This window comes from Auxenochlorella protothecoides, assembly GCF_000733215.1.
Source record: "Auxenochlorella protothecoides strain 0710 unplaced genomic scaffold scaffold82, whole genome shotgun sequence".
NCBI classification, from domain to species: Eukaryota; Viridiplantae; Chlorophyta; class Trebouxiophyceae; order Chlorellales; family Chlorellaceae; genus Auxenochlorella; species Auxenochlorella protothecoides.
The window spans coordinates 170,068-182,542 of NW_011934215.1; the positions used below are offsets into that span (position 1 = coordinate 170,068).

Sequence of the window (12,475 nt, forward strand, 5' to 3'; positions counted from 1 at the left end):
CATCCACATTCTTCGAAGGCTCACCTCTTGCAGGTGGGCCATTTGGAAGCGGGCCACAGCAGCCCCTGCAATCTCAGGGGCCACATTCAGCTGTCCCGATACTGCCCATCGGGTGTTGTTCGCATCAAGATAGCTCTCCGATACGCGAACAACCCCTGCATCTTCCAGGCATCGTAGAAGGTCGCGCTGGGTGATCTCTGATGCTGTGAGGGACGATTGGGTTCCCGCATGGAGGCTGCATGTTGCATGTATATGCCGACCATGGGCGGTCGAGTTTGCCCAGTCTCCCCTGAAGTGCGCGCATTTGGACTGCCATCCCAGCACCATTCGCATCATGAGAGTACCATGATCACATTGTTACATGGGCGAAGAATAAATCGTCGTCCTATTTCACAGGACACGCAGACGACGGGAGGAAAGGGGGGCAGCCGTGCAGTCCATCCCCCACCCACCATCAGCCGCAAGTCAGCCTGCAAGCAAACCAGCTGTTAGGTGCGTCTCTTCAGGTGATCTTCTTCTTACAGGCTTTCCCGTACAGGAAGCCATCTGAGGCCTGTCCCTGCGGGACAGGCATCAGGCAGGCCAGCAGCCAAGACTTGGCAAGCAATACACCCAGCCCCGCCACCCAGACAGGTAGAAAGACCGACCATCCCAGGAACTCCAGAGCGTATGCCCAGGCAAGCCAATGGGCGATGGCGGCGGAACACATGCCTGCTGCCCAGAGCAATTGGCCCTGCATGTGAGGGAATGGGGAGAAAAGAAGTGGGCGGGATCTATACCAGTGCACTAGCTGGGTACCCAACTTCAGGACAGATAACAATGCCATGTGACATCCCACCCATTGGTAGCACTCACCCGATTGTGGGCTGCAGCAAGACGAGGTAACACCAGGGGGAGTAGAGAGACATACCAGACAAAATATTGGGCCGTGGAAACCTGTGGGGGGGCGTGTAGTTTGCTGAGCGGGCTGATGCGGCCAGGCTCGACCTTGGGGCCCGTCACTCGAGTCCAATGACCACATCATTGCCATTCTGGCCACCTTGTTAAAAGTCACGAATGCCAGGGTCTGGAGGAGCATGGCGTAGGGCAAATCTGCTGCGTGGAGCCAGCCAAGGACTGTGATGAGTAGGGCCTGAGCAGCACCAAACACCCTGAGCAAGGGAAGAGGACAGGGGTTGCACTCATTGATGTTGGCGGGGGGGGCAAGTGGTCATGAGCGGCATGTACACCCTTCCAAACAATACCGTGCATCCACATAGCAATGGAGCCATGGCTAATATCGACTGAGTGACTCTGTTGGCAGCTCAAGCACCCTGAAAGATGAACCCGCTACCCATTCAACTGTCAGCGCCCCGCACCCCCCGATGCTGATGCCAGCGCCGCCGCCTGACGCCAGGTACGTCGGCAGGAAGAAGGGCGAGAAGTTGTGGCGCGGGTCCACCCTTCCAAGGTGGTAGAGGTAGGTCTCCTGAAGGAAGGAGTGCCCGTAGAGGTGATACCCAAGACCGCCCAGTGTCAAGAAGGCTGCTGCGGCCGCCGCCCCAAACACAATGCCGGGGATGCTCAGCAGGCGCGCCCCCCGCCGCATGGCCAGGTTTCGCAGCAAGGGCAGCGCATAGATTATGGGGTAAAGCCGCCAGTGCACCGCCAGGCCGTAGCAGAGCCCGGCGAGCAGGGGTCTGCCGGCGTCGAGCAGGCACAGCATACCCAGCAGCATGCACGTCACCAGCGCCTCGCCCGAGCCCCGGGTCGAGATCACGGCGGTGAAGGGGCTGAACAGCCACACCGCCAAGCCTGCCTTGACCCAGGCAACGGGAGCACGCCTGCGTTCCAGAAGGCAGGCCATCAACCTGGTCAGGGGTTGAAGGGAGTGGGTGTTGGTGGTAGGCTGCTGTGCCTGCCGCTGATCTGCACTGCGTTGATCACTTTCAGCCATCTGAGGCACTTCTCTTCTCACACAATCTCACCAAGAAACCAAACTACTCACCAGGCTGCACCAAGGTCGGCTGCGCAGAAGCAGACCTTGGCGGCGGAGGGGTGCAGCAGGTGGTTTGGCAGGGCCATCCAGGCCAACAGGGGGCTGTACCGGAACGTGGCCCGGTCATAGGGCGATCCCCCCGCCAGCACTGCCTGGGCAGCATCTGTGATGACAAAATAATCGATGTCGGTGTACTTGACCGCCATGTGGGTGTCCTGCCAGCCGGCCCAGATCAGCAGGGCGAGGCGCGAGGCGAGACCGGCCAGGAGCAGGGGGACGAGCCCCGTCCCAGCCGGGGCCATGACACTGGCCGGGATGGTCTTTCGCCTCCTGGGATCGGCTGATAACTGCGCAGGATGGGCCACAGCACCGTTCGATTCTGGACGTGGGCCAAGTATGTGAGACCCCACCCGCTGTCGAGTGGGAGTTCGAGTTCGCATGCGGGCTGAGCTGCGCGCGCGCCCTCGACACCATCCCAGTTTCCCAAATGCTCTCCGAGACCTCGCTGACAGACTGCATAGCATGGCGGTGTAATGTCAATGCGCATGTCTTTTAATTGAACATGAGGACCTGATTGTCGCTGGTGTGGACCCCTAGATGTAGCAAGTACGCCCTGCGCCACCGAGAGGTCATGGCCGAGGGGGAGGGCGCGGTGGTTGGCACGGCCCTCCCGGTCATTCAGGACGTCTATGACTAGTGCGTGGGCTGGTTTGCATGCAAGATGAGTTGATATGTGGAAGATCTCGAAATGTCCCCCCCGAAATCACTCTGTCAGTATCCCTGCATTGCAGTGAGAAGTTGAAGCGCATTGGGGAGGGGACTTTTGGCATTGTATGTGAGTTGAGGGTGGGCGCCGCTAGCTCCTTGGGCTGTAGGAGGAGGTGGTGGATGACCGTCTGGGCTTGGCATTTGCCCCATTGTGCGCCCCACGGTGGTTCCCCGTCTTGTCTGGCAGCCATACCCCTGGCCCCTGGTGCCCCAGGTGAAGGCAGCCCACCATTCGCCCCTCTCACCCCTCGCACTTGACCGACTAATCCTATCCAATCCCACAGACAAAGCACGCGATCGCCGCACTGGCAAGATCGTGGCCCTCAAGAGGCTGCGCCTGGATCGAGAGCGTGATGGTGGGTTGGCGGTGTGCAGGGGAGATGCAATTGCCCTTCTTGACTCGTTACGCAAACTGGTGGGCTGCCCGACTCTCCCCTTGCACATAACTTGCACTCAGTTTCCAAATCTCTCCCCCACCCTCTGACAAAACCTCTGGCAGGCATGCCGGTCACCAGTGTACGGGAGCTCAGGTCCCTGCAGGAGACGTCCCACCCCAACATCGTCGCCCTGCTTGGCGTGGTCACAGGCGCCTCCCTGGACTCCGTGTTCCTCGTCTTCGAGTACTGCCCCCACGACCTGGCGCACATCGTGGACCGCCTGGCCGTGCCCCTGGTGCTGTCGGAGATCAAGTGCCTCCTCCACCAGGTAGCGCCTGGGAGAGGGGATTGCAAGAGCTTGTGCAATGTGTGATTGGAGGGACTGGGTGGGTGTGATTTGGGTGAGATGAGGGTTTTTTGTAAACGGGAATGGTGTGATCTCTCAACGATCCCGTTTGACGGGGTGTGCCCTCGAAAACACGGCAAGGCACATGTCTGGTACTGGCCCAGGGGCTGTACTCACCCACTCCCCCCCATGCAACCCCCAATCCTCGTCCCGCCGCACCACGCAGCTGCTGAGCGCACTGGCGTACCTGCATGCCAGGTGGACGATGCACCGGGACCTGAAGCCCAGCAACCTGCTCCTGGACGAGCATGGCCAGCTGAAGGTGTGCGACTTTGGGCTGGTCAGGCGCTGGGCGCCGAGGCCAGAGCCCCTGACCCCGGGCGTCACCACCCTGTGGTACAGGTGCTGGGGCGAGGGAGGGAGGGGTGAGGGCGAAAGGCATGCGAGCGGCAAGGTACGCATCGAATCGGGGTTCCACTGGGCCGCGGCTCAGGCGTGCGTGTTTGTGCTGGATCATACTCCTGCGCCCTGGGCCTCTATCGTATTGGGCATGGCGGAGCTTGTGGGGCCGCTCTCCTCAAGGCCCCACCATGCCCTCGATTCCCCTCGTGCGCTCCTGCCGCACAGGTCGCCCGAGGTACTGCTGGGCGCCAGGCAGTACGACGGCGCAGTCGACCTCTGGGCAGCGGGGTGCATCTTCGCCGAGCTCTTGCGCAATGCGCCGCTCTTTCCAGCACGGACAGGTGATACTGGGTGGTGAGAGAGATTCCCTCGCCGAGGGTGGGCACGCAGGCGGGCTGCAGCGGTGATGCAGCGAGATAGCCGTTTCGACCACCCTGCCTGCCGGCCTTCTCATCGACACATGAGCGAGGGGGGATCAGCGGGGTGCCGCTCAGCCTGCTGTGTCCCAACGCATCACCACGCCACTGCTTGTGCCCTGGAGCAATGCCGCACACCCACCCTGGAATGACATGCTGAAGCCGCACGACCCCCGTCATGCCACCCACAGAGCTCGCCATGCTCGCGGCGATGGGCGGCGTCTTGGGGTCGCCCAACACACGCATTTGGCCCAGCGTTGGCCGACTGCCTGGCTGGACCACGCTGCAGCTCCCGGACCAGCCACACAACCATCTCAAGCAGGTTGGCAGAGGGCAAAGATGGGATCGCCAGAGCTGCGGGAATCTCAGCTAAAGATGCTGCGGGGGTGAAAGGACCAAGTTGGTTAGCCACCAATGCTGAAAGCCTTTGCATAAGTCCCCAAGCTGCAAAGCATTGCCCTCCACTTAAACCCCTCACTTTACGATGGAAGCACCTTGTGGCTGACCTGCCTGGGCCCCACCTTCGACCCATCACCCTCAACTCACCCTCAATGCAGCGCTTTCCTGAGCTGTCCGTCTCCGGCATCGATCTGCTGAACAAGTTGCTGACCTACGACCCGTCGCAGCGCATCTCTGCGCGCGCAGCCCTGCGCCACCCCTTCTTCTCCGAGCACCCCCTCCCCAAGGCCCAGGAGTTCATGCCCACCTTCCCATCAGGTGCGATTCTGTGCGACGGGGTGTGGCTTGGAGCTCAGAGCCCGTTTGGGGCTACCCCATGGAGATCACTGATGATCGCAGGGGTGGTCTGCTGAAGGGGCGTCGAGTTCAACCCCCCCATATATGCCACCAACCCTTCACAAACATAAACAAGCGCCCCTCCCCTGATCCCGTCAGTGCATGACGAACCTGAGCCGAGGGCCAGCTCTGCACACCAGGCCAGGCGTGCGGCGGAAGCGGCGCATACCCACGGCCTGAAACACAGGTGGGTCCCGGCTTGGTGAGCCGTGAGGCACTGGCATGTGCGCATGAGGAGGTGTGCGGACACTGAAACGGATGGTGTGTGGAATCAATCGCCACCTGTCATGCACCCCCCATTCCCAGGATCGACGACGCGGAAGCCAGACTGGGGGCTGCGTTTGGTGACCTTGGTGCTGTGCATGCCAGGCAGCCTGTACTCCGTCGGGTGGAGTGAGGAGGGGAGGGCTCAGACCCTGGCCTGGCGGAGGTGATGCAATCTGTGGCTGTCCGCGCCCGCAGCTCGGCAGCTGCGCCTGCAGCCAAATGAGATCCACGACGAGGAAGTGCTGACGTGTCGAAGCGGTCCGCATCTTCGAACTTCACCGAATATTAAGCCGCGTAATGTGCTGTTACACAGACTTGAGGATAGAATTCGAAGACATAAAAGCATTTGTCTCGTCATATCTGCACCTCTCCACGACACAGCTCTCCAGCCGGGCGGCGTCACGTTTACGGCGTGACGCTCTCCACTTCCCCTCACCTGCCTGCGACGCCGAGACTCGCGTCCCTCCAGGTCCGCAGGGAACGCAAAGATTACTGAGAGTCTTCAGGCGACTTTGAATCCCACCGGCCGCGTTCGAGCGGCCATGAAGCCTGCATGTCACCTGCACGACAGGGTGAACCTGGTGCTGCTGCCCATCATTGGCAGCCTGACGGTGGCGGGCCTGCTGGGGTACGTGGACACCACCATCGTGTCTGCTATCTTCAGCGTCTACGTCGCGGTTGACCTGCTCTGGGTGGCCGCAATCCCCGAGGCAGTGCCGTCCCTGCCCAGCATCATCCTCGTCCACCATGTCGTGACGCTGGTGCTCCTCCTCTTCCCCCTGCGTTACCCCCAGTTTGGTCGCTACACATGTTGGGTGAGTGCCGGGGACGCAGAGCAGCGGTGGGCGTTGTGAATGGGCCTGGGGTTTTTCTTGCGTTCCACTAGGGCTGCTGTGTTGTACCCGGCTCATGGCTCCATCACAAGTAGTCTGAAATGACCTTGGGCGGCGCACAGTCACATGTAGCTTGTTTGGGATGTATGATTTTACTCACGATCTGTGGCTGTGAAGCAGGGTGTAAAGGCCAGTGTCCATCCTCTTTGCCCCACAGGATGGGCTGTGCGAGTTGAACACTCTCTTCCTCATCGCCAGGAGGCAGTGGCGGAGTCTCCGGACCCCCTTCTCCGTCGCATACTGGATCACCTTCTTCCCCATGCGAATCTTCCTCTACCCATACATGCTAGTGCTCTTCTACCGAGAGCTGCAGGTCGGGCGCCAATGTTGTGTGGCCTCTGGGTGGGTTGAGAGCTCAGCAGCATTGCATGATGTGGTCGACTGTGCAGAGTCCCCTTAGTTTGGGCGGCTGTGTCATGGGGCATGCCCCTGTACTTACATGGCAGGGTACTACCGTAGAGGTCTCTGCTTGGTCTGCCCTCCTAGCTTCCAAAGCTCACCAATGCCTTTCTCCGCCCACCAGCCTCCAACTGCTCCTTCGCATCCCATAGGCTCCCCAGTTTGCTTGGTGGGAGATGGCGCTGTGCTGTGGCGCCCAGGTCATCCTCATCGCCTTCAACGTGACCCTGCTCTGGCTATCTCTGGCCAGCTGGCGCAAGCCCAGGCACCCACGTGGCGTCCAGCCGACGACTCGCGTCAGCCGGCCCCCCAAGGACTCCCTGAAGATCGAAGGCCAATCTCAGATGCCCAAGACGAGAACGCGGCGGATTGCAAACGCCTACAGCACTGCCTCCGCCTCCGCCGCCGTGCGCCTGCGCACGAGCACCAAGGCTTGCCTCCCCTGAGCGCTGACCGGCAGACAGCAAGCATTTTTCTTCTTCATGGACAGGGGTTACTCGGGTTTCAGCAGGTACATGCCTGCCCATGAACCTGCAGCCCCACCTCACCTTGTTGATCTCCAAGGCGTGCCCAACTGGGCCTTGAACTCCAGCTACATCTGTCGGCTTGCCCCACATGCTAAAACTGGCGTGAGGTCCGCTGGGCCCCGCTGTGAACTTTTGACTCACTTCAACCTTTTTCCCTGTTCCCTTTTGTACTTGAGAGTGTATGTACATGCAACCCGCCTTGGCTGAGCGGCGTCAGGTTGGGATATGGGTAGGGAAAAGAGCATGGGTCAGGCCTGTCGTGCGTCCGACCACATCTCATAGGGGAAGCCCGCGGGCATGGCCTGAGGCTCGTTCCACAGCAGGGAGTACAGGAACTCCAGAGCGTCCACCAGGCGCGGCCCCGAGCGGTTGAACATCTGCACAAGGGAGGGCAGGAGGGTGTTTGGGCGTGGGCGTGCACGGCAGCGAGGCAGGAGAAAAGGCCGATGTGGGCCAGGACACGTCGAGGGTTCCAGCGTCTCGCAGCCATCCCAGCCTCCTCATGCATGTCACCGACCTGATTGCCATCGACAATGACGACCTGGCCCTTCTTCACCGCTTTCAATGATGTCCTGAAAGGAGATTGGCCGCAGAAGGGCGTGCTCAGCAAGCCTGTGACTCATAAAGCCTCTCGCACTGGCAGGTGCCTGAGGCCCACTCCTCATCACCCAGGCCCCACGACATGCGAGCCAGCAGGCAGATGTGCACCAGCTCCCACTCCATACACCCACCCTTGCTGCCTCAGCACAGGTACTGACTCACCAGCCAGGCTGTGCCACCAGGGGTGCCATCTCACGCTTGGTGGTGGGGATGTCCAGCCCGCATGGTGCCACGATAAGCCAGTCTGGGTCTGCCTGGGCCACATCGGCAAAGGGGCATGCATAGCTCTTGCCCGCTCCGCCCTCGTCACTGCAAGCGGAAGTGGAGGAGTGGAGGGGGATGGGAGGGGAGCTGAGTACAGCCTTGGGCCTTCAACTTCATTTCTGGTGACATGGCCCAGGATGATTGGCAAACTGCGCGGCCACCACATCCCCAACTCACACCTCTCACCCTCCACTTCTTCATGCGCATCCCCGCGCTCCCCAGGACCCCACCACCCCTCGACACCAGGACCGCTGGCTTGTCCCCAGTCCACCTGGACCTCCCCTGCATCCTCACTTTCCAGGGTTGAGGACGTGGGACCCCCCAGCCATGTGCACCAGCTGGGGGGTCCAGTGCCCTCCCACAAAGATGGGGTCAGTCCACTCCGCCATGAGCACACTGGGGCTCTGGGTCCCCTGCTGCTCCCGCCTCTCTGCCAGCTTGGAGCGGACAGCCGCGATGCGCTCGCGGAGCTCGGCCACGGCCGCGGCGGCGGCGGCGGGGTCGCCAACTGCGGCGCCCACGCGGGTCAGGTCGTCCAGCACCTCCCAGAGGTTCTGGGGCGACAGGTCCACCAGGATGGGCGGGGGCTGCATCTCCGCCACGGCGGCTTGCACCGTGCGGAAGTCGACGCTGCACACCTTGCAGAGGCTCTGCGGGGTTGTGTGGTCGAGCGCAGGGGAATAGGATCGGTGGTGGGGCATTGGTGGCGGATAGAAACGTCAAGAGGCCAGGGATGCTTCACGGAGGCACGAGCGCAGATACTGAACAGGGTGTCCGCCTTTAGATCATATAAAATCAACGCAAATCGTATGCAGAAGCCCCTCTCCCCGCCTTGTACCTGGGTGAGAACGACATCAGGCTTCAGGCTCCGGAGGAGGTCCCTATCCACGGAGTAGAGGCTCTCTCCTGCAGCCAGGGAGGTGCGCACCTGCTCATCCACGTCGGCTGATGTGGTGAAATTGGTCCTGGCAGCCGTCAGGATCGGTAGGCCGGCCAGGGAGGTAGGGCCGTAGTCGCACTCGTGGCTGCAAGGCGGTGAGGAGGCCAGTGCATACTCGCCGAGACCATGATCCGGTTTCCCTGGCTCGACGCAATGCAGAGTTTCATTCCATGCATGGATCTCGAATACTTCTCGATGCCCATTCCGGTGCCTGTACCCATACCCACCTCTTCCCCACGAGCTGTACTGTCGGCGCCGGCCCCTGCGCCAAGATCACCTTGGTCACGATCTCGGTGGCGCTGGGGAGCAGGGACACAACACGCACCGTCATTATATTGATCGCAAGATAGAGTTGGACGCTGGGCCACGCATGTATCCTCTCGACCAGTTGGTGGCTGCATGCATGTCGCGCGGTGGGGTCCGTGCCCCGCCTGCTGCGAGCACCGGTTTAGGCGCACGAGTTACCCGTGCCGTGCACCGTTGTGATTGGCCTAGCATTCGAGGAGTGCCTGCTCCGATATAAGGGTGCATAGGAAACGTGCTCGGCATTCAGTCCCCCCGCGAAGATGGCATGCTGGATCCAAGTGTGGGCAGGGAGAAAGTGATCCGACTCGCTCGGCACTCCGGCCCCTGCGGGCCTGCAGCCTGCCAAAGGTTCCCGGGAGCCTACATTGATGCATAGGTATGAATTCACCATCCTCCTCGACCAGCTTCGTGGCGGCTCTGGAGGCGGAGTATCGCCAACTGTCCACGGAGGCCCGGAAGACGGAGGGCTTTGCGGGCCTCTTCACCTCCACCGACCACCCCGAGATCAAGGAGGCGGCGGAGAAGGCGCTACTGCGCATCAGGTCCCTGGCTGACGTCCCTGATGCCAACACACAGCTGGCCCAGTGCAAGGTGAGTCCAGCCAGTGTTGGGTTGGAGAGAGGGAAGGAGGGGTGAGCTAGGCTTGCCATTGTTCAGCTGACCATGGCCTGTGGATCATAGGGATGCCACAGATGCATCAACCACTTTAGCTTGAGCACCTTGGCAAATGTTTGAAGGAGCCCATGTAGCTGCAGTGCAGTGCATCCCCCTCGCTGCCAGGTACCCCGCATTCCCATGCACCGCCCCCCTTAACATCCCGGCTCCCCCCCCAAAAAATTAATACACAGGAGCTCTTCCGCCCCCTCCAGCTCGCGGCGGACACCCGCTCGCCCCGGCTAGCCGGCCAGGCCCTGGCCACCGCGCAGAAGCTGCTGGCCAACTCGGCCGCGTCGGCCGAGGGGGCCGAAGCGGTGCTGGGCATGCTGACCTCCGCCGCCCGGCTCTCCGACGAGCGCGTGCAGCTCAAGTGCCTGCAGACGGCGCTGACCCTGCTGCAGTCACCCCTGCACCCCATCACCTCCGCCGCGCTGGGCCCGCTGCTGGGCGTCTGCTTCGGCTTCCTGGCGGCCAAGGGCTTCAAGTCCACGGTGACCACCACCGCGGCGGCCACGGTGCGCCAGGCGCTGGCGCTACTGCTGTCCTACATCCGGGAGGGCGAGGTGGAGGGGGTGGTCGTGCGCGTCATGTCCGACCTCTGCTCCATCGCTGCAGGTGGGAGTAAAGGGTGGGAGGAAAGGGGGGGGGCCGGGGCGGGCGGGGAAGAGGGAGGGGAACAGGTGGATAGAACCTAGGGAATCCATGCCACACATTCTTCAAGGCCGTGGCGATTGAGTGTGGATTGGAGAAAAGGGATGCAGTTGACCTGCATGCGTTCCACAGCTCCATATCAGATCGTGGCAAGGCGTGTTGCTCCCGAACGACAGCCTGTTTGAGGCACTGGGTCACACTCTGCCTCACCCTTTGCCACCATCGCATCAACCCCCATGCCCCACCAGGTGGGGAGCCGGTGTGGCTGCAGACCCCCTCTCTCCCGCGGACCCAGGTCCTGGAACTCCTGGAGTTTGTGCTTGCCACCTCCCCCGCCTGCTTCATGGACATCCTCGGCCTGCAGCCCATCGTGGCGCAGACCATGCCCGATCTGCTCAGGCCGCAGCTCCAGGTGTGGGGATATGTGTGGACTGTGAGGTTTTGCCGTGCTCTGGACGCCAGGTGCACCCCTTTCGATGAACACAGACTCACCTGCCTCAGGGATTCCAGCCCTGACCACATCGTACCCCTTCCTCCCCATCTCTCAGGACCATCTGGACGCAGGGGTGGCGGCCTCAGCCTTCGCCACGGCGCACTTCCCCACGCTGCGTGCTGCGCTGCGCTGCGTGCGCACCCTGCTCGGCACCTTCCATTGCCAGCTGGGGGCTGGCGCCGGGCCCCTGGTCCAGAGCCTACTCTCAGGTGCGCTTTGCGGTGGGGAAGGGAGGGAGGAGGACGCCTGTGTGTTTGTGGGATCTACAAAACCCATGAAGATGTGTCTCCACCGCTTCCTCAAAAGCGGATACTCCACCAATGCCACCCTCTCTTCCCATCCACGTGCAGGCCTGCAGGCGGGCCAGCCCAACTTCCAGAGGGTGGCGGTGCTCCATGCTGTGGTGCTGCTCCTCGGGGATGGCCCCCTGCTCGCCTGGCTGGGAGCCAAGTATGACCACGACAAGGTGGGACTTGCTGGATGGTTTTGAGGGGGTGGTTTCAGGATGGTGCTGGAAGCATGGTGAGGCCCCTTGAGCAGAAGGTGCTTCCAGAGCTGCCAGCACTCATGACAAGGCCCAGCGACCACTCATCCCTGCGGTGCACACGGCTGGGATTGCGGCGCGATGTTTCTCCACATCCCTGTTCCATCTCTGAACCAATCAATCGCCCCACCCTCACCGCAGGCGTCCCGCTCCGAGCCTGTGCGCAGCCTGGCCGAGGCCTGCCTGCTGGTGCTGGAAAGCGTGGAGAAGGGGCGTGACGCCGAGGACGATCCGCTGCCGGCCGCCATGGCCCGCGCGCTGCTGGGCCGGCCAGGGTCGCTGGAGCCGGACCCTGGCACCGGCGCTGCTACTGCGGCAGGGCAGCGCGCGGCCCTGGCGGCCCTGGCCCTGGAGGGGATGAGTGCGTTTGCCGTGACCCTGGAGGGCCTGGCAGGGGGCCTGCCTGCCGGGTGGGACTCGGGGGAGGGCGACGCGGCGGCTGGCGATGCAGCAGCCACGACACTCTCGAATGCTGCAGCCTCGGACGCCGCTGTGCACGACACGGCGACGACAGAGCCTGGGGCCCCGTCTGCGGACGACGTCCTGCGGACGCTGCTGGATTCCACCTGGAAACCCATGCTCGACACGCTGCGGCGTCTGCTCGGTGCCGGACCCCTGGCCCCGCCCCTGCTCCAGGAGCTCCTCAAGGTGGAGTCTGGACTGTGTCGTAGCGGCCGGTGTGGAGAGGGGGTGTTGGCAAGCCAAAGCAGTGCGTTGTCATATGCTTGGAGGACCATGCGCCTGTGTGTACAGGTGCAGTGCCTTGCATGTGCCTAGTATGGCGTCAGCAGCTCGGAGATCCCTCGTGCCAAGCTCCGAAGATCCTGCTGCCGGCTCCCATCTGCCCCATCC

At 62.2% G+C, this 12,475-nt stretch overlaps 5 protein-coding genes across 5 annotated transcripts in view; 3 read left to right on the forward strand and 2 right to left on the reverse strand.

The window, feature by feature from the left end:
• Positions 1 to 502: 502 nt before the first annotated feature.
• Positions 503 to 2,280, reverse strand: F751_6140 (GPI mannosyltransferase 1; the record flags this gene model as incomplete). The annotated part of the gene is made up of 5 exons (XM_011399774.1): positions 503 to 733; positions 856 to 936; positions 1,040 to 1,151; positions 1,359 to 1,850; positions 1,988 to 2,280. The coding sequence occupies 5 exons, from the start codon at positions 2,278 to 2,280 to the stop codon at positions 503 to 505; spliced, it is 1,209 nt and encodes a 402-aa protein (XP_011398076.1).
• A 329-nt stretch (positions 2,281 to 2,609) lies between these two features.
• F751_6141 (Cyclin-dependent kinase G-2) lies at positions 2,610 to 5,516 on the forward strand (the record flags this gene model as incomplete). The annotated part of the gene is made up of 9 exons (XM_011399775.1): positions 2,610 to 2,674; positions 2,770 to 2,813; positions 3,031 to 3,102; positions 3,246 to 3,451; positions 3,696 to 3,871; positions 4,097 to 4,212; positions 4,479 to 4,609; positions 4,845 to 5,004; positions 5,389 to 5,516. The coding sequence occupies 9 exons, from the start codon at positions 2,610 to 2,612 to the stop codon at positions 5,514 to 5,516; spliced, it is 1,098 nt and encodes a 365-aa protein (XP_011398077.1).
• Positions 5,517 to 5,891: 375 nt separating this feature from the next.
• Positions 5,892 to 7,087, forward strand: F751_6142 (hypothetical protein; the record flags this gene model as incomplete). Its single annotated transcript, XM_011399776.1, has 3 exons — positions 5,892 to 6,164; positions 6,400 to 6,555; positions 6,794 to 7,087. The coding sequence occupies 3 exons, from the start codon at positions 5,892 to 5,894 to the stop codon at positions 7,085 to 7,087; spliced, it is 723 nt and encodes a 240-aa protein (XP_011398078.1).
• A 329-nt stretch (positions 7,088 to 7,416) lies between these two features.
• F751_6143 (hypothetical protein) lies at positions 7,417 to 9,303 on the reverse strand (the record flags this gene model as incomplete). The annotated part of the gene is made up of 7 exons (XM_011399777.1): positions 7,417 to 7,545; positions 7,686 to 7,740; positions 7,931 to 8,077; positions 8,327 to 8,493; positions 8,554 to 8,682; positions 8,871 to 9,057; positions 9,200 to 9,303. The coding sequence occupies 7 exons, from the start codon at positions 9,301 to 9,303 to the stop codon at positions 7,417 to 7,419; spliced, it is 918 nt and encodes a 305-aa protein (XP_011398079.1).
• A 353-nt stretch (positions 9,304 to 9,656) lies between these two features.
• F751_6144 (MON2-like protein) overlaps positions 9,657 to 12,475 on the forward strand; it is a gene marked incomplete at both ends in the record, with an annotated part of 9,822 nt that continues 7,003 nt past the window's right edge. The window contains 6 exons of the mRNA XM_011399778.1: positions 9,657 to 9,869; positions 10,127 to 10,498; positions 10,882 to 10,998; positions 11,135 to 11,288; positions 11,430 to 11,545; positions 11,765 to 12,285. Coding sequence (XP_011398080.1) covers positions 9,657 to 9,869; positions 10,127 to 10,498; positions 10,882 to 10,998; positions 11,135 to 11,288; positions 11,430 to 11,545; positions 11,765 to 12,285 — 1,493 coding nt within the window. The remainder of the gene's footprint in view (positions 9,870 to 10,126; positions 10,499 to 10,881; positions 10,999 to 11,134; positions 11,289 to 11,429; positions 11,546 to 11,764; positions 12,286 to 12,475) is intronic.